The sequence below is a fragment of the Hyperolius riggenbachi genome, chromosome 8 (genome assembly GCF_040937935.1).
Source record: "Hyperolius riggenbachi isolate aHypRig1 chromosome 8, aHypRig1.pri, whole genome shotgun sequence".
Classification (NCBI taxonomy): domain Eukaryota; kingdom Metazoa; phylum Chordata; class Amphibia; order Anura; family Hyperoliidae; genus Hyperolius; species Hyperolius riggenbachi.
Genome location: NC_090653.1, coordinates 274,988,275 through 275,008,687, shown reverse-complemented (window position 1 = coordinate 275,008,687; position 20,413 = coordinate 274,988,275). Strand labels below are relative to the sequence as shown.

Below are 20,413 nucleotides of genomic sequence, written 5' to 3'. Positions count from 1 at the left end.
TGCAGATTGGAATTGGAACAATCAAATGGAACAGCAACCAAATTTCATTGGACCAATTCCAAGGAGCAGAAAAGTGGCTTTAAAGCGGATCCAAGATGAAAAACTAACTATAACAAGTAGCTTGTCTATATATCTTACCCAGGGATGCAGCTAAGGTTTTTGTGGCCCCAAGTGGACTGTAGTGCGAAAAATGGGTGTGGCTATCCCGCATAAGTGGGTGTGGCCATGACATGTGGGTGGAGCGGGAGGGCGGATTGGGGCGGGGCTGTTTGCGGGGGAAAATGGATGCGGGGGTGATTGAGGCGTGCTTAGCGCGCCACGCCTAAAAATGGGCGTGGCCATGACCTTGTATGGGCGGAGCTTAACCGTAGCACAGCAAATATAGCCAACTATGACCATTAAATGATAAATGCAGCAACAGTTATCCCAGACACCAGAAAATAAAAACGCAATTTTGGGCCACATTTCAGCAGAAATCAAACGCAATTTGGGCCACATTTCAGCAGAAATCAAACGCAATTTGGGCCCATTTTCAGCAGAAATCAAACGCAATTAGGGCACATTTTCAGCAGAAATCAAACGCAATTAGGGCACAGTTCAGCAGAAATCAAACGCAATTAGGGCCACATTTTCAGCAGAAATCAAATGCAATTAGGGCACAGTTCAGCAGAAATCAAACGCAATTAGGGCCACATTTTCAGCAAAAATCAAATGCAATTAGGGCACCGAAAAATGGGCGTGGCCATGACCTTGTATGGGCGGAGCTTAACCATAGCACAGCAAATATAGCCAACTATGACCAATAAATAATAAATGCAGCAACAGTTACCCCAGACACCAGAAAATAAAAACGCAATTTGGGCCACATTTCAGCAGAAATCAAACGCAATTTGGGCCACATTTCAGCAGAAATCAAACGCAATTAGGGCACAGTTCAGCAGAAATCAAATGCAATTAGGGCACATTTTCAGCAGATAAGGGCTGCAAAAAGAAAAGAATTTACTCACCTGGCACTGGCAGAAGTCTTCTCTCCCAGTCTCCTCTCCTGGCCGGTGGCCGGCTCCTCAGGCGCGCAGTTCCCACAGAGCTCCCTCCCTCCCTCCAATCTCCCGCGCTGATTGAATGCAGGGCTACGGGAAGATGGCCACCCGAAGCCCTGTACTGGAGACATAAATAGTCTCCAGAGCAGGGCTTCGGCGGTGGCCATCTTCCCGTAGCCCTGCTGCCCTGCTCTGCTCTGCCAGCCCCGCGGGGCTGCAGGAAAACAGTGACGTCACGCCGACGTCACTGAGCCGCCGAGGCCCCTACGATCTTGAGGCCCCAAGCGGCCGCTTGGTTTGCTTTATGCCTCGCGGCGCCCCTGATCTTACCTAAAGTTTAGATAGTTTACACAGCAAATCTAGCTGCAAACAGCTTCAATAGAATTTGATTATTTCTTCCTGCGATACGACAGCAGCCATGTTGTGTTTAAACATTACACACAGGCAAGCTTATCTGTATCTCCAGCCCTCAGCCTGTGAAAACTTCACTCCCCTCTCCTCCTCTCCTCTGCCTCTGAAATCTCTAGCTAGTAACACCTGCTCCTCCTCCTGCACAGACTGAGCTCCCATAAGCCCTTGCTACATGAGTCTGAGAGTGCCAAGGCACTGGAGAAGCTGTGGGCGAGGCTTGTTTAGTTTATAGGGAATTAGAGTATTAAAACAAAAAAGTATTGTGCTTGAGAAATGCCCTATAAACTATATGAAAGGAACACAATTATGCAATGAGTAAAAGTTTATCTTGGATCCACTTTCAAGGGACTCCGAGCAGTGCAGTAACTATGGAAAGATGCATATCATTTAGAAGCTCTCTTTCTCTTCTTTCCAATGATATATACAGGATCTTCTAAAAAAATTAGCATATTGTGATAAAGTTCGTTATTTTCTGTAATGTACTACTGATAAACATTAGACATTCATATATTTTAGATTCAAATACACACAACTGAAGTAGTTCAAGCCTTTTATTGTTTTAATATTGATGATTTTGGCATACAGCTCATGAAAACCCAAAATTCCTATCTCAAAAAATGTGCATATTTCATCCGACCAATAAAAGAAAGTGTTTTTAAAACAAAAAAAAAAAAGTCAACCTTCAAATAATTATGTTCAGTTATGCACTCAATACTTGGTCGGGAATCCTTTTGCAGAAATGACTGCTTCAATGCGGCGTGGCATGGAGGCAATCAGCCTGTGGCACTGCTCAGGTGTTAGGGAGTCCCAGGATGCTTTGATAGCGGCCTTAAGCTCATCCAGAGTGTTGGGTCTTGCGTCTCAACTTTCTCTTCACAATATCCCACATATTCTCTATGGGGTTCGGGTCAGGAGAGTTGGCAGGCCAATTGAGCACAGTAATACCATGGTCAGTAAACCATTTACCAGTGGTTTTGGCACTGTGAGCAGGTGCCAGGTAGTGCTGAAAAATGAAATCTTCATCTCCATAAAGTTTTTTCAGCAGATGGAAGCATGAACCCACTTTTGAACCAGAAACAGCGGCAGAAGCGCCTGACCTGGGCTACAGAGAAGCAGCACTGGACTGTTGCTTAGTGGTCCAAAGTACTTTTTTCGGATGAAAGCAACTTTTACATGTCATTCGGAAATCAAGGTGCCAGAGTCTGGAGGAAGACTGGGGAGAGGGAAATGCCAAAATGCCTGAAGTCTAGTGTCAAGTACCCACAGTCAGTGATGGTCTGGGGTGCCATGTCAGCTGCTGGTGTTGGTCCCCTGTGTTTTATCAAGGGCAGGGTCAATGCAGCTAGCTATCAGGAGATTTTGGAGCACTTCATGCTTCCATCTGCTGAAAAGATTTATGGAGATGAAGATTTCATTTTTCAGCACGACCTGGCACCTGCTCACAGTGCCAAAACCACTGGTAAATGGTTTACTGACTATGGTATTACTGTGCTCAATTGGCCTGCCAACTCTCCTGACCTGAACCCCATAGAAAATCTGTGGGATATTGTGAAGAGAAAGTTGAGACGCAAGACCCAACACTCTGGATGAGCTTAAAGAGTAACTGTCAGGCTGCAGAAGCTAATTTAAACCTCTAGTCTCCTGTGTTAAACAGTTTAGAAGGAAGCCAAAAAGACATTACTGAAGATAAAGATCTATCTTACCTTTGATGTATGCTTATCAGCAATGCTTAGAGCTAAGCAGGACGCAAGCCGCATAACATACTGCAAAGCATTCTGGGGCCCTCCCCTCGGCTGCTAAGGAGAAGACGGGATCAAGTTTCAGCAGCTTCTAAAACTCAGTCCAGCCACAGCACAGATAAATCTCCTGGCAGAAGTACACTGCAGGAGTCCGCTATTGTTCCTAGCCACATGGCTCATTAATATGCACTGCACACTGTGTTATTCAGTATGAGCTGTTCTGTGATCAGAAGCAGGCAGGACATGACGACACATTTGGCTTCACAAACATGGAACCTGCCATGAGCTGTCAGGAGCATCATTCTCTGCATATACTATATACAAATTCTGTGAAATCCAAACGTGGACAGTGAAATGCATATGTAATGTAAGTACAGCCAATCTTTAGCTACTGATATATGTGTTTATTTTCTCTGAGACCCTATACCTAACAGCTCCTCTTTAAGGCCGCTATCGAAGCATCCTGGGCCTCCATAACATCTGAGCAGTGCCACGGGCTGATTGCCTCCATGCCACGCCGCATTGAAGCAGTCATTTCTGCAAAAGGATTCCCTACCAAGTATTGAGTGCATAACTGAACATAATTATTTGAAGGTTGACTTTTTTTTTGTTTTAAAAACACTTTTCTTTTATTGGTCGGATGAAATATGCAAATTTTTTGAGATAGGAATTTGGGGTTTTCATGAGCTGTATGCCAAAATCATCAATATTAAAACAATAAAAGGCTTGAACTACTTCAGTTGTGTGTATTTGAATCTAAAATATATGAAAGTCTAATGTTTATCAGTACATTACAGAAAATAATGAACTTTATCACAATATGCTAATTTTTTGTGAAGATCCTGTAAATACGCCTTTTAGTTTTCGCTATTTTCGCGATCAAAATCGAGACCGCAGCAATTTCGATCACGAAAATAGTGATAGGGCGGCGGTTTATATATCATTGAAAAGAGGAGAAAGAGGGCTTCAAAATGATATGCATCTTTCCATAGTTTCTGAACTTTTTGGAGTCCAGCATTGTATTACACAGGACGACAGTTTACCCAGTGTCGGCAGCTCCAGCACAATGCAATGAAATACAAGGAACCCAGGGGGATATAGTTACAAACATTGTGCTGGTAGGTGTGAGGATATAATTAATTAGTTGTGGGTATGCTTAAAGCAAACCTTAAGTCAACTAAAAAAAATGAGATTTACTCACCTGGGGCTTCCCTCAGCCCCCAGCAGACGATCGGTGCCCTCGCAGCTCCGCTCCGATGTCCCAGGACCCGCCGGCGAGTACTTCCGGTTTGGCCGTCACCGGCCGACAGGCATGGGAACGCGAGTGATTGTTCGCGTTCCCAGCCTGTATATCGCCCCCTATGCTGCTATTGCGGCCTCCTGGCCGCAATAGCAGCATAGGGGGCGATATAAAGGCTGGGAACGCGAACAATCACTCGCGTTCCCATGCCTGTCGGCCGGTGACGGCCAAACCGGAAGTCTTTGCCGGCGGGTCCTGGGACATCGGAGCGGAGCTGCGAGGGCACCGATCGTCTGCTGGGGGCTGAGGGAAGCCCCAGGTGAGTTCATCTCATTTTTTTTAGTTGACTTAAGGTTCGCTTTAAAGGCATACCCACAAGCACTGCTCGGAGTCCCTTTAAGCTTGCATTTAAACTTGGAATTATTAGGACAACCGGAAAAAAAGTGCTTTACAGAGCACCTTTCCTTTTCACACTTGTGGGTTCAAATATGGAGTAAATTAGTAATTGTCATTTTGTGCCAAAACTGGTCACATGTATTAAACAGACAATGCTGCAAGATGTCGGGCCATTGTGATCGATGGGTATTGCGGTGGTAACAGCGAGTGTTATCGGGAACAGTGACTAAAGCACATGTGTCGAACTCCAGGCCTGGAGGGCCAGATCCATGCCAGTGTTTGGGATGGACTGAGAAAGAGAGGAATGTGTTCTACCTGATGGACCACACCTCTCCTGATTCAGACCCATCAATTCATTTGAGCTGTATCAAAAATGTGTGAGGATCTCGGCCCTCGTAGGACCGGTTTGACATGCCTGGACTAAAGCAATGATGCAGTATACTTTACCTATCCAGTGCTGGCCCCGAGCTCCGTCCGCAATCCACATACACACTTGCCACTTGGTTGCCGGAGTAACGTGGGCATGTTTGTGACATAACATTCACGGCCACATGACGGCAACCATGTGGGGTGCGTGTATGTGGATTGCGGATGGAGCCAGCCACCGACGCTGCTTTTGTGGGCTCAGCTATGTCATAGCCAAGCGCCCGCGCCAAATCTTCAGTCGGATGCCCCTGATGTCAGAATTGAGCATTTTGGCATCCCATAGCCACAAATGTTACATCACCATCTGTGAGGGTGCTGCCAAACAGGTACTGGTATGGTAAAAATGACTGCTTCTGCAAAGATGACCTTATATATTTATATAATTTATTTTTTTCAGTTTACTATTAAAGTGGGATAAAACTCTGGCATACCAGCCAATTAAAATGTGTTTTCCTAGTTTTTATTATTCATACAGTTATTATATTTGCTGTTGTTCACAAGTACCATTGCCTGTCTACCAATTCCCAAAGTACAGTTTATCTGCTCTAAAAGCTGCCATTGCATTTTATTGCATAGCTGCCATATTTGTAAATTAAATTCAATCTAGTGATCACTTCTCAGCTCAGTTTTGACGCTTTGCTAAGGTTTACTAAATGTATCTGATAGGAGTGTAAACAAGATATGTTATCACCTCTTAGGATGTGGCCAGAAGCTTTCCACTGAAGAACAAAGCGCTGTGTTGTAACTGTTTCAATGCTGTTCTGCTACAGTTTTTGTGGTAGTAGATTTTATGCTGCAAATCTTTAAGAACAAAGCGTTATCTATCAGTTAGCCATTAAAAGGTATTATTTTTTTTTTTTACCAAACGTTGCTTTTTCTACCTATATAAGAACGAAGAGGAAATGCTGAGTTTTGTGCCACTTTAAGAAAACCGTTTCAGAGTAAGATGTTTCTGCAGTAAAAACAAATATATCCGTATGCTCACAAAACTAATATGGGATACCCTTGTGCACATTGTGGAATTATGATTTTTCAGACCATGGCCCATATGCAATTACTTTTTTCACCTGAGTTTTCACCTAGGAGATATTTTCATAACTTGTGTTATATATGTCTTTTTTTATATCATCAGCAAGCAAAAAAATACTCAAAATAATTTTAATAGTACCTTTTACCTACTTTTTGGTACTTTTTCAATTGGAAAGTGCTGAAAAATACTTTTAAATAGAAGATGAAAAATTATCTCCTAGGAGATAACTCAGGTGAAAAAGTGAATTGCATATAGGCCCCATGTGGTAAGAGATTAACTAGTTCAGATCACCTCTCACACATGGTCCAAAAGGACTTGGTACTCAAAGTAAATAAAATATATAAAAAAGGAATTCTACATCCTACATCCGAAAGGGAATTAAATAACAGGTCTGTCAAGGTCCAAACCAAGGGTGTTGAGGTACAATAGCAGGTTTAAACCCTCTATAGGCAATCCATTCCTCCTAGATAGCCTAATCTTTGTCCAGGTTTGGCATAGAAGATCCTGTTGGCATAGCCAGGACAAGGTCCTCCAGCGCCCAAGGCTGAGACACCAAAGTGCGCCCCTCCATCCCTCCTACCCCAGCCGCCACACACTGATTGCTATTCGACTAGAGGTTCCCCAAGGCCCCTAAAACCTTATTTTATCTCTAGTTATCTGGCTTGCCTTCACTGCCATGTATCCCGTTTTCTTATTTATCTCTGCTTCAAGCACAATAGGGGAATGATAGCTGAGTGAGTTGTGCTCCCCGTCCTACACTGCGCCCTGAGGCTGGAGCCTCTCTCGCCTCTGCCTCGGACCAGCCCTGCCTATTGGTGAGCATGACCAAATCGAGTCTATATTGAACCAACTGAATTGGAGATAAGGAACTTTTCATTTAAATGCAATAGACCAATGGGCTAATAACATAATGATGCACAACCAGAAACAAGCATGCAGCTAATCTTGTCAGATCTGACAAACCTCTGATCTGCTGCATGCTTGTTCAGGGTCTATGGCTAAACATATTAGAGGCAGAGGCTCATCAGGATAGCCATAAAACTGGCATTACTTAACCACTCTGCTAATGCCGATGGGCTATCGCAGAGTGACTCTCCTGGGACCGCCCAACTCCGATTGGCGTCCTCATGAAATTAGGAGGAAACAAGCACTGGCTCGAGTGTGTGTTCACTGCAGGTGGACACAGGAAGCCGCCGCGAACAGCCTGCCAGCCGCGATCGGAGCTGGCTGGCTGAATTTGCAAAAAAATAAAAGTAAAAAACACGTGTACTGCGCTGCGATTTAATTTGGGTGGTAAGTTGTATGACTGAACAATAAACCGTTAAAGCTGCAAAGTGCTGAATTATAAAAAAACTGGTCACTAGGGTGTAAACCTGCGGTCCTCAAGAGGTTAAATGGAAAAAAATATGGCAACCTCCATATCCCTCTCATTTTAGTTGTACTTTAATGTAAATGGGCCAAAATGGACATTTTTATTAAAGAATGTGACATGTATCAGTGCACCTTTCATTTGCTGTCCGTTTCTCTTTCTGTAGACTGATCACTTACTTCTAACAGACAGAGGGGCGTCGCAGTTCGCAAAATTACAAGGCATCCCAGAAATCCCCGGTGAAACACTCATCACCGAGCGGTCAAGAGAAAGATGGAAGAAGAATCAGAAACCCGGGTCAAACCCAGTTGCATCTCAGCTGTAAGCCTAAATGTTTAATAATAATTATTTTTAGGTTATTGTGAACTGCCTTTAGGAACTTTTCCATTTCCGTCTGTCACTTGTGGCCTGTGTATAGTGTTTCTAAAGCATTCTGTTCTGTTCCCACATATATAGCGCACTTGCATGGCATATTTCTTAAATGAAGTATTGGCATTTTTAGTGTAATATATGGGACGGTTGCCCTAGTTGTTGCTTTTGGCAAGCTTTGGTTTGTACAGTAAAGGCAGCATATCCTGTTCAGTTGCATTTCAGATAGTCATGTGATGCATAAAGGTCAATGAATACGGCATGTAAACATACAGCAGGCACAATGCAGGCTTTGCAGTGCACAGGCCCGGATTTACATCACAGGAGCCTATAGGCACAGATGTCCTGGCACCCTAAACTTCGCCCTCAAACCCCCGCTGAACTGCACCGCAAGTGTGCTGGCTGACCAGCTAGTGGTGCCCTGACTGAAGGGAGATCTTGTCAGTGGAATGCAGAGAGCTGGGTGGCTAAACTCTTAATTACGCTCTGCTCAGGACTCTGCATAAGGAAAGAGGGAGGGGCTAGGGAAGGGGAGTAAGCCGCCCCTCCATCATCAGGCGCCTGTAGGCGCGTGCCTACAGTGCCTTATGGTAAATCCGGCCCTGGCAGTGCATGTTTAAGTCACGATTTTACATGTCCTATTTGTAGCGGAAGATAGAGTTCTAAAATGAGTGGCACACTATACAGCCTTTCCACACAGCCTGCCCCCTCCTTCTCAAAGCTGCCAATGCCAGGATTACTCAGCAGTCAGCATAATCTTGTCTCTGTCCCTGCCTGTGGCTGCTGAGAGAAGTGTGGGGCTGCCTGTGGCGGCTGGGAGAGGCGTGGGGGCTGGCTGTGGCAGCTGGGAGAGGCGCGGGGGCTGGCTGTGGCAGCTGGGAGAGGCGTGGGGGCTGCCTGTGGCGGCTGGGAGAGGCGTGGGGGCTGCCTGTGGCGGCTGGGAGAGGCGTGGGGGCTGCCTGTGGGGGCTGCCTGTGGCGGCTGGGAGAGGCGTGGGGGCTGCCTGTGGCGGCTGGGAGAGGCGTGGGGGCTGCCTGTGGCGGCTGGGAGAGGCGTGGGGGCTGCCTGTGGCGCTGCCTGTGGCGGCTGGGAGAGGCGTGGGGGCTGCCTGTGGCGGCTGGGAGAGGCGTGGGGGCTGACTGTGGCGGCTGGGAGAGGCGTGGGGGTTGGCTGACTGTGGCGGCTGGGAGAGGCGTGGGGGCTGGCTGTGGCGGCTGGGAGAGGCGTGGGGGTTGGCTGTGGCGGCTGGGAGAGGCGTGGGGGCTGGCTGTGGCGGCTGGGAGAGGCATGGGGGTTGGCTGTGGCGGCTGGGAGAGGCGTGGGGGCTGACTGTGGCGGCTGGGAGAGGCGTGGGGGCTGGGAGAGGCGTGAGGCCTGGCTGTGGCAGCTGGGAGAGGCGTGGGGGCTGGCTGTGGCGGCTGGGAGGGGCGTGGGGGCTGGCTGTGGCGGCTGGGAGAGGCGTGGGGGTTGGCTGGGAGAGGCGTGGGTGTCACAGACCGCAAGGCCGGTCTGCGGGTGGGTCAGTCGATCAGCGTCAGAAATCCTCTCACACTGTCATTTGTTCATCACGAAGGGTAACCCGCGTTCGCAATTTGAACTGACTAATGGAGGGAGCGTTCTGCCACTACCGGATTCACCACACACATATACAATTCAAAGATCTGCCACCAAGCGAGTTACACAGCCCGCTACTGTAATTATACTAGGACTTGGAGAATGCTCTATTAACCCCTAGCAGTATGCAGGAACCTGGGTCAGATCGTTATATCTGGGCCGGGTTCTCGCATACGGGTTATAAGTGTATACTTCTATTAAACACAGGGTGGTGGCTGGCTGTGGCGGCTGGGAGAGGCGTGGGGGCTGGCTGTGGCGGCTGGGAGAGGCGTGGGAGCTGGCTGTGGCGGCTGGGAGAGGCGTGGGGGCTGACTGTGGCGGCTGGGAGAGGCGTGGGGGCTGGCTGTGGCGGCTGGGAGAGGCATGGGGGCTGGCTGTGGTGGCTGGGAGAGGCGTGGGGGCTGGCTGTGGCGGCTGGGAGAGGCGTGGGGGTTGGCTGTGGCGGCTGGGAGAGGCGTGGGGGTTGGCTGTGGCGGCTGGGAGAGGCGTGGGGGCTGGCTGTGGCGGCTGGGAGAGGCGTGGGGGCTGGCTGTGGCGGCTGGGAGAAGCGTGGGGGCTGGCTGTGGCGGCTGGGAGAAGCGTGGGGGCTGGCTGTGGCGGCTGGGAGAGGCGTGGGGGCTGGCTGTGGCGGCTGGGAGAGGCGTGGGGGCTGGCTGGGAGAGGCGTGGGGGCTGGCTGTGGCGGCTGGGAGAAGCGTGGGGGCTGGCTGAGGCGGCTGGGAGAGGCATGGGGGCTGGCTGACACTGCTAGGGGTTACTTTCGCCCCTCCAGCTCCAATCAGGCAAAACTGACAAAATTGAGCTTTTGCCATGCACTTAGATTTCTGTATTTCCAAGTATACTGTGTAACTGTGGGCGGAGCTTCGGTCAGTTGATCACCTCACAGCAGCGTGTGCCCGCCAATGCTCCGAGCCCGGCGTGCTCCCTCCTCTTGCCGGCGAATCTTTACAGGTGGATCCCCTGCTGCGATTGAGCAGGGGCGACGAGAGTTCCAGGATCGGCTGGGTCCTTGTGAGACGGCGGTACTTGTTGAACGGAGCAACTTAAGTGTCCACGTTGGTGAGATCTCCCCATTACAGTGTTTATCTTTTGCGCAATAGGGGAATCCTTACGGACATAAGATCCAAGTTACTGCAGTGATTGGACTACAGTCCCTGTTGCTGGTGGATTCTTTCAAGGGGGCCCCCAACGTATGAACACAGTGCTGGGCACGGTGCATTTAGCTATGAATGCGCGGGCAAGTGATGGATGTGTGATTGATGTCATGCCATACACGTATTGCAATTGAGGCATATAATTTTTCTAAACAACTGACTTATGAAGCCATCTGCTGTGCTCTTGTTTTTAATGCTTTGAGTTGTTGATGACAATAGGTTGTTATGTATTGTTCTAGGAGATAATTTATGTCAGTTTTGTATCAATACATTTTGTATTCCTTGGTGACACTTAGAGCCCAAGCTTTTTCTGTTTTATTATATACTGTGTAACCTGTTGTAATACACAAGAGTATGCAGGTGGCCTTCAGTATATTGACAGCTGTGTGTGTAATGAATACTATTTAGAGTCAAGATAACTCTGTTTAATCTGTAAGTACCAGAGATATTGTATTCTGCAGAAAGCTGTGAACTGTGTCTGAAGTATATACTGCACTTTGTTCAGAAAATATTTTTTTTTCTGATCAACCATACCCAAAATTGGAACAAGAGAAACTCTCAAAGCAATAACATTGATTATAAGTGTCTCATTCGGATTGCAACTTTTCAAGCTGAAAATGTATTATGTAGCTGTGCACCTATCCATACAGGCCTAAAGTACACATGCGGCCCCATTGCCGTCCCACCGAGCACTGATCAATGAATGGGAATATGTGTCCCCAAAGTGATGAAAGTGTCTGGGTCACTGGCTTCAGCGAAAAGCGAGTCCAGAGCGTCATGTGCTGAAAAATATAGTATTTATTTTAAGTCTGAATGTAAAACAACCTACATATGGTGCGTTGGAAATTTGGGCACCAGATATTCTACTGATTATGCCGATCTTTTACTAACCCTCTGTACCCTAACTCTACTACTAACCTTCCCCTATCTACGTCTAACAACCCCCCAACTACTACTAACACTAACCCTCCCCTATCTATGCCTAACACTAACCACCTCCCAAAGTCCAGAGTCTACAATGTTGCCAAACTCTCTGGTGCAGTTCTGGCAATTGTAGCCAGAGAAGTTTGGGCACCACCACAGGCGCTCATGTAAAACTGGAATTAGTGGCTACAACAGTAGCGCTGGAGGTGCCTGAGAAAAAACAGCTGCTACAAATAGTGGGTGCCAGCTTCTCACTAGTTGTACTAGCTCTATAGCAGATCAAACACATACCATTACACCATAGTAACTGTAATACATAGAAAATAGGCGCTAGTCTACTTTAGGGGAGCCAGCAGGAATCCTCATAGTCAGGGTCGGACTGGGACACTGGGGGCCCACCAAAGAAATTTCAACCTGGGGTCCACACATCCCATGATTGCGGTGAAAAAGGGCGTGACCATGCACCGGAAGGTGGGCGTGGTCATGATTTATTATGAACAGGGCCAAATGTACATGATCTTAGCAGCATTGTAATTCGGAGACACTGCTGCCCAGCAAAACTTTGCATAGAGTCCCCTCCTTCAATACTAAGTAATGTCCTACTTTGCAGAGGTTTCGACCGCAGAGGTTGCGACCGCATCGGGGCCCTTGGGCCAAAGGGGCCCCAAAGGGCCCTCCCTCAACCACCGTATTACCTCTCTATCGGTCCTGTGCTCATAATAATCACTTCTATAGATACTTTGAACAGTGGTAATCATTAACAAGCTATTTCCCATCCCCTACTTGCACCTCTGACACTGTAGTTGCCATTGGCAGGTTTTGGTGCATCGTATCAATTGTTATGTATAGAGTGCTTGGGGGGGGGGGGGGCATTGTAAAATTTGCATCGAGGCCTCCTCAGCTACGCCACTGCTCTCAGCATGAGTGATTACAGCACTGAGAAGAGAATTTTTGTGCTGCAGGCAGCAATTGGAGCTCTGTCAGACAAGGAGGGGGGGACCACCCGAGACCTGGAGGCGGGGCCCACCGAGGGAAAAAACTGTACTACTGTGGCCCAGTCCGACCCTGCTCATAGGGAACAGTTCTCCAATCACAGCACCCTCTACAGCACAAAGCTTTGTGATTGGTCAAGTAGTATGGGCATAGTTTACTACAAAATATCTGTAACCTAGCATTTGAGAGGGTGCCGTCCACCCAATCACGTTAGCTAGATTTCCCTATGAGGTTTCCTGCTTGGTCCCCTAGAGTAGACTAACACCAATATATATACAGGATCTTCTCAAAAAATTAGCATATTGTGATAAAGTTCATTATTTTCTGTAATGTACTGATAAACATTACACTTTCATATATTTTAGATTCAAATACACACAACTGAAGTAGTTCAAGCCTTTTATTGTTTTAATATTGATGATTTTGGCATACAGCTCATGAAAACCCAAATTTCCTATCTCAAAAAATTTGCATATTTCATCCGACCAATAGAAGAAAAGTGTTTTTAAAACAAAAAAGTCAACCTTCAAATAATTATGTTCAGTTATGCACTCAATACTTGTTCAGGAATCCTTTTGCAGAACTGACTGCTTCAATGCGGCGTGGCATGGAGGCAATCAGCCTGTGGCACTGCTCAGGTGTTATGGAGGCCCAGGATGCTTCGATAGCGGCCTTAAGCTCATCCAGAGTGTTGGGTCTTGCGTCTCTCAACTGTCTCTTCACAATATCCCACAGATTCTTTATGGGGTTCAGGTCAGGAGAGTTGGTAGGCCAATTGAGCACAGTAATACCATGGTCAGTAAACCATTTACCAGTGGTTTTGGCAGTGTGAGCAGGTGCCAGGTTGTACTGAAAAATGAAATCTTCATCTCCATAAAGCTTTTCAGCAGATGGAAGCATGAAGTGCTCCAAAATCTCCTGATAGCTAGCTGCATTGACCCTGCCCTTGATAAAACACAGTGGACCAACACCAGCAGCTGACATGGCACTCCAGACCATCACTGACTGTGGGTACTTGACACTGGACTTCAGGCATTTTGGCATTTCCCTCTCCCCAGTCTTCCTCCAGACTCTGGCACCTTGATTTCCGAATGACATGTAAAAGTTGCTTTCATCCGAAAAAAGTACTTTGGACCACTGAGCAACAGTCCAGTGCTGCTTCTCTGTAGCCCAGGTCAGGCGCTTCTGCCGCTGTTTCTGGTTCAAAAGTGGGTTCATGCTTCCATCTGCTGAAAAGCTTTATGGAGATGAAGATTTCATTTTTCAGCACGACCTGGCACCTGCTCACAGTGCCAAAACCACTGGTAAATGTTTTACTGACCATGGTATTACTGTGCTCAATTGGCCTGCCAACTCTCCTGACCTGAACCCCATAGAGAATCTGTGGGATATTGTGAAGAGAAAGTTGAGAGATGCAAGACCCAACACTCTGAATGAGCTTAAGGCTGCTATCGAAGCATCCTGGACCTCCATAACACCTGAGCAGTGCCACAGGCTGATTGCCTCCATGTCACGCCGCATTGAAGCAGTCATTTCTGCAAAAGGATTCCCGACCAAGTATTGAGTGCATAACTGAACATAATTATTTGAAGGTTGACATTTTTTGTTTTAAAAACACTTTTCTTTTATTGGTCGGATGAAATATGCTAATTTTTAGAGATAGGAAATTTGGGTTTTCATGAGCTGTATGCCAAAATCATCAATATTAAAGCAATAAAAGGCTTGAACTACTTCAGTTGTGTGTATTTGAATCTAAAATATAAGAAAGTCTAATGTTTATCAGTACATTACAGAAAATAATGAACTTTATCACAATATGCTAATTTTTTGAGAAGATCCTGTAAGTTCATATGGGGTTTTAAAATTCTTTTATTTTATAACACTGTAGTGGTAATAATAAAAACTTTGTTTTTGTGGCCTTAAACAAACAATAATTGTAACAACACACTTGCAAAACAAGCTACTCCAAGGCTAAGACCACACTTGCAGGTGCAAAAGCAAATCCTTTTAAACAGGTACGCATTTGGTTTTGCACGTTTTTGTGCATTTTTAACACATGCTGTTTTTTTCTCTTGTATGCAAGTCACATGCTTTGCATGCAGTTCACGATTTAATGCCGTAAGGAATGTTTTTAACACAGCATGTAAGAATCATGTACACATTCATACTTAGCCGCATGTCCCGCAATTATTAGCAAGCGTAGTCCCAGCCTCAAAAATACTTGTGGGTTTTTTTTTTTGGTTTTTTTTTTGTTTTTATATAGCACCTGCCTTACCTGGGATTGTGTTTCTGCCTTTGCAGAGGTCTAGGCACGGTTGGAGCCGTGGCTGTGGACAGTGAAGGGAATGTGGCGTGTGCGACCTCTACTGGTGGATTAACAAATAAGATGGCTGGACGTGTTGGAGATACACCATGCATAGGTAAGAGACAAGGCCACACACCTGGCAGCTGTACAGTGATCACCAGTTCTTGCTAATCGCCATACTGGAGGAGTCTTAGTGACGGAAGCAGTAAAGTACACATCTTACATAACTCAAAAGACTTGAAAGCATATTTTCTAATACTGTATAGTAAAAAATTTGTGTTATGTTAGAATTTGGAATGTTCTGAATTCTTTAGAAAATGGGAATGAGTTGGAACCCGGGAGGTAATCTTATTAGACTAGAGGATCTGTAGCATGTGTACTTTTGACTGAATAGACTCCTTAAAGGGCAACTGAAGTGAGAAATATGCTGCCAAATTTATTTCCTTTTATACAATACCAGTTGCCTGGCAGTCCTGCTAGTCTATTGAGATGCAGTAGTGTCTGATTAACACCAGAAACAAGCATGCAGCTAATCTTGTCAGATCTGACAATAATGTCACAAACGCCTGATCTGCTGCATGCTTGTTCAGGGTCTATGGCTAAAAGTATTAGTAGAGGATTAGCAAGATAGCCAGGCAACTGGTATTGTTTAAAAGGAAATAAATATGGCAGCCTCCATATCACTCTTGCTTCCGCTGCCCTTTAAGCGTGGTTCACACCTTCAACTTTGGCCAGTTTTACCACCTCCAAGTAGTATAGGGGCAACAGATGTTGAATACTATGAACACATTGTGTAGGTAAACGCTCAGGGTCTTTTTACATGAATGTGCTGCAGTCTCTGCGATCTGGAAAAGTCGCACTGCTGCCCAAAAGTTTTAACGCGCGTTCTAGCCATGGCGCGACTAAACTCTTGTGTGTTACTTTTGACCAGAGCACATTGCAGTGCCCTGCAGGCAATGAGTTCTGGATCATTTGCATTTAAATTGAACCCGTGGTGAGAGTTGTATGGAGGCTACCATTTTTGTTTTCCTTTTAAGCAATACCAGTTGCCTCGCTGCCCTGCTGATCCTCTGCCACTAATACTTTCAGCCATAGACCCTGAACAAGCATATGAAGATCAGGTGTTACTGAAATTCTTGACAGAACTGACAAGATTAGTTACATGCTTGTTTCTGGTGTGATTCAGACATGACTGCAGCCAAATAGATCAGCAGGGATGCCAGGCAACTGTGTTAATTAAGGTGAAATAAATATGGCAGCCTCCATATTCTTCTCACTTCAGTTGTCCTTTAATGGCCGCTACGACGAGCCATAGTGGGGGAGAGTACCACGATGTGACACGGTAAGTGTAAAATGGCCTCAAACCACATGGAGGTGGTAAAATTGTTCAGTGATTGGCCAACCAAAAGTGAAGGTATGTACCAAGCTTAAAGAGACACTGAAGCGAAAAAAAAAATTATGATATTATGATTTGTATGTGTAGTACAGCTAAGAAATAAAACATTAAGATCAGATACATCAGTCTAATTGTTTCCAGTACAGGAAGAGTTAAGAAACTCCATTTGTTATCTCTATACAAAAAAGCCATTAAAGAGGAGCTGTTAGGTATGGGGTCTCAGAGAAAATAAACACATATATCAGTAGCTAAAGATTGGCTGTACTTACATTACATATGCATTTCACTGTCCACGTTTGGATTTCACAGATTTTGTATATAGTATATGCAGAGATAGATGCTCCTGACAGCTCATGGCAGGCTCCATGTTTGTGAAGCCAAATGTGTCATCATGTCCTGCCTGCTTCTGATCACAGATAAGCTCGTTCTTGAACAACACGGTGTGCAGTGAATATTAATGAGCCATGTGGCTAGGAACAATAGCTGACTCCTGCAGTGTAGTCTGCCCGAGATTTATCAGTGCTTCGCGCTGGACTGATTACACAAGCTGCTGTAACGTCTCATTAGCAGCCGAGGGGAGGGCCCCAGAATGCTTTGCAGTTTAGCTGCGGCTTGCGTCTTTATGGGTCTATAACAGACTTTAAGATAAGCACACATCAAAGGTAACTGAAATGTTTATCTTCACTAATGGCTTTTGAGCTTCCTTCTAAACTGTTTAACACAGGAGAATAGAGGTTTAAATTAGCTTCTGCAGCCTGACAGTTACTCTTTAAGCTCTACAACTTTGTGGAGAGGGCTGTTTTCTGACTTTTATTATCTCAACTGTTAACTATTTACTTTTTCTCTGCCAGAGGAGAGGTCATTAGTTCAGACTGCTCTGAAAGAATCATTTTGAATCTGCACATAATAGAGAATGATGCAATGTTAGAAAAAACACTATATACCTGAAAATAAAAATATTAGAATATTTTCTTTGCTGCTAATCTTCTAGTAATTATTCATAGTACACAACCAATTCATTATATCATATATATATATTTTTTCGCTTCAGTGTCTCTTTAAGGCTATTTTCACATTGGGACGTTGCGGTTTGATGCAAAAAGTCGCACCACAAGCTTACAACGCAACGTCCCCAAAAAAGTTGCATCGTAACTTAATGCGCTGTTATAGTTGCATACAAGCAATGAAAAGTATGCTTCCAAGTTAGTACTGAGCATGTGCAAACAGTCCAACGTAGCTAATAACGTGTCTAACGCACAGCATGCAGCACTTTCTAATAATGTTACACGTTACACACAAATGCAACGTCTGCACTGTGAATGTTGCACAGACTTAGTGTTGCTGTGCGTTAGTCCACGTTAAAACATTTTCTAACGTGCAACTTTAACGTCGCATTGTGAAAAAGCCCTTAATGTTTGATTAACCCCACGCAAAGTTTTGGTTTAACATTTAAAGTGAATTACTTTCTCCTGATATAACTAAAAACAATGGATTTCAGACTGTATATACCTGTGTGTATATAAATGTGAAAAAACAAAACAAAACGTGGTTTAAAAAATTTTTCCCTTTTTTCATTTCTATCGGTGCACACCAGAGCGGTTCTGGAGCGTTTTTTAAAACGCTTGCAGGGGGAAAACCGCTTGGCTAATTAAAGTGAATGGGCTGGAGCACACCAGAGCGGGTCGTTTTTTCCACAAACGCAAACTCGGGGGCTGCAGCATTTTTTTAGATTTCGGAGGCGTTTCTGCCTCAATGTTAAAGTATAGGAAAGTCAAAAACCGCTCTGAAAAATGCTAGATCAGAGTTGTTCCAGGCGTTTTTGTTACAGAAGCTGTTCAGTAACAGCTTGAGGGCCCATTCACACTTGCTGATCGCAAAACGCTAGCGATTTTGCTAGCGTTTTGCTCTGGTGTTTTTTAATGCCAAAAAATCACCATTCACACCTGGGGATTTTTTTATTTTTTTTTCCCAGTGATCGCGTTTTTTGCTTTTATAGCACTAAACCGCGATCACCGGGAAATCGCCTGAAAATGGTGCAGGCTACGCGTTTGTGTTTAGCGTTTTTGGGCGATTTGCATTGATTAGCACAAATCGCCCAAATGAGAACGGACCCATAGACTTACTAGATATTACCCTAGCGTTTGAGCGCTTTGCAGAAATCGCCAGCAAAATTCTCAAATGTGAATGGGCCCTTACTGTAACAATATTTGTAATCTGCTACACAAAAACGCTCCAAAAAACACTAGGCATGTTTAGAAAACGTCTCTAAACATGCCTAGAATTGCTCTGAAAATCTGCTTCAAAAACCTCTAGCGTTTTGCAGATCTGCTAGAGGTTTTTAGTGTGCACTGGGCCTACATCAGGCAAGGCCATGTTGCTAGAGATAATTAGGGATGGTCTTCGTTGATTTCGGGTTTGTGCGAATTTGCATCATCTGGGCAAGAGTGCAGTTCAGCCTCCCATCTGAAAGAGACCTTAGGCCCAGTGCACACCGAGCGGTTTTGGATGCGATCCGCCGGCCTCATCCGCCTGTAAAAACGCTTGGCTAATGTATTTCAATGGGATGGTGCACACCGGCAGTTTGAGGTTTGTAGCAAACCGCAAACATGCCTCCTGCTGCACGTTTGCGGTTTGCAGAAGCGTTTCTGCCTCAATGTAAAGAATAAGGAAACCGCAAACCGCTCTGAAAAACTCTAGATCAGAGCAGTTTTGCAGGCGTTTTTGTTACAGAAGCTGTTTGGTAACAGCTTTTACTGTAACAGTATTTGTAATCTGCTACCCAAAAAAACGCTCCCAAAACCGCTAGGCATGTTTAGAAAAGTCTTTAAACATGCCTAGAATCACTCTGAAATCCGCTCCAAAAACCGCTAGCGTTTTGACGATCTGCTAGCGGTTTTGGTGTGCACTGGGCCTTACTCTTGTGTAGTAGGACTCATGGGGAACCATGTGACCAGTCTTCAATTGTTTGTTCATTTATCATCATCTGAACGACTTTTGAACAGCTAACACAGATTATTGTCTGAACATATCCACCGTTATAGATCACTTACATAGGTGATAATTCTGGTCTTTTCCTGTTCTTGTTAACTCCACCTTCCCATATTATTATATAATTTATTTTTTATTTTTTTCTTTATTCCTTGTTTGTTATGGTTGACAGCGGTTGACTGTGTGTATAAGGCTTTACAAATGTATCAGATGATCATATTGAGCACATGGATACACGTGGGTCTGCTACACATCTACAACCAGTGGCGTAGCAATGGAGTATGCAGAGATTCCGCCCGCACCAGGGCCCCTGGACTGAGGGTGCCACATTAGGCTTTGCAGCAAAACTGAGGCTGGGGCAAGGGAGGTGCAGTGAGATTCTGCACCACTCTCCACACACAGTAGGTGTCATTATGCCATATTTTTAGCACTAGGGTATACTTAAAGGGCAACTGTAATGAGAGGGATATGGAGGCTGCCTTATTATTATTACCAGTTGCCTGGCTATCCTGCTGATCCTCTGCCTCTAATTCTCTTAGCCATAGACCCTGAACAGCCATCCAGCAGATCAGGTGTTTCTGATAATATTGTCAGATTTGACAAGTTTAGCTGCATGCTTGGTTCTGGTGTTATTTAGCCACTGCTGCAGCCAAATAGGTCAGCAGGGCTGCCAGGCAACTGGTATTTTTCAAATGAAATAAATATGGCAGCCTCCATATCCTTCTCACTTCAGTTGTCCTTTAAACAATCCACTCAGTTTCCTCTGCCTGTGCCTCTTACTGGCTTACCTTGGATTGTTTTGGTGGTCTGCATTAGGCCCAGTTCACATTAGCGTTCTGAGGCAAAGGATCCGGTGAGCGGATCCGGTCTCCGCTTCACCGGATCCAGATGGCTCAGTCCGTGGCCCGGTTCACATTGTGAAAACTGATCTGCTCAAGGATTGATCGGATCCGTTTTCACTCTGAAAATACATACTTAATCTTCCGTAGCATTCGGCGGTAGAGGCTTCCTCTTCTTCCG

General features: G+C 45.5%; 1 protein-coding gene across 1 annotated transcript in view; it reads left to right on the top strand.

Annotated features, from left to right (window-relative positions):
* ASRGL1 (asparaginase and isoaspartyl peptidase 1) overlaps nucleotides 1-20,413 on the top strand; it is a 73,974-nt gene that overhangs the window by 36,487 nt on the left and 17,074 nt on the right. Inside the window, exons 4-5 of the mRNA XM_068249911.1 lie at nucleotides 7,818-7,972; nucleotides 15,006-15,124. Of these exons, the coding sequence (XP_068106012.1) occupies nucleotides 7,818-7,972; nucleotides 15,006-15,124 (274 nt within the window). The remainder of the gene's footprint in view (nucleotides 1-7,817; nucleotides 7,973-15,005; nucleotides 15,125-20,413) is intronic.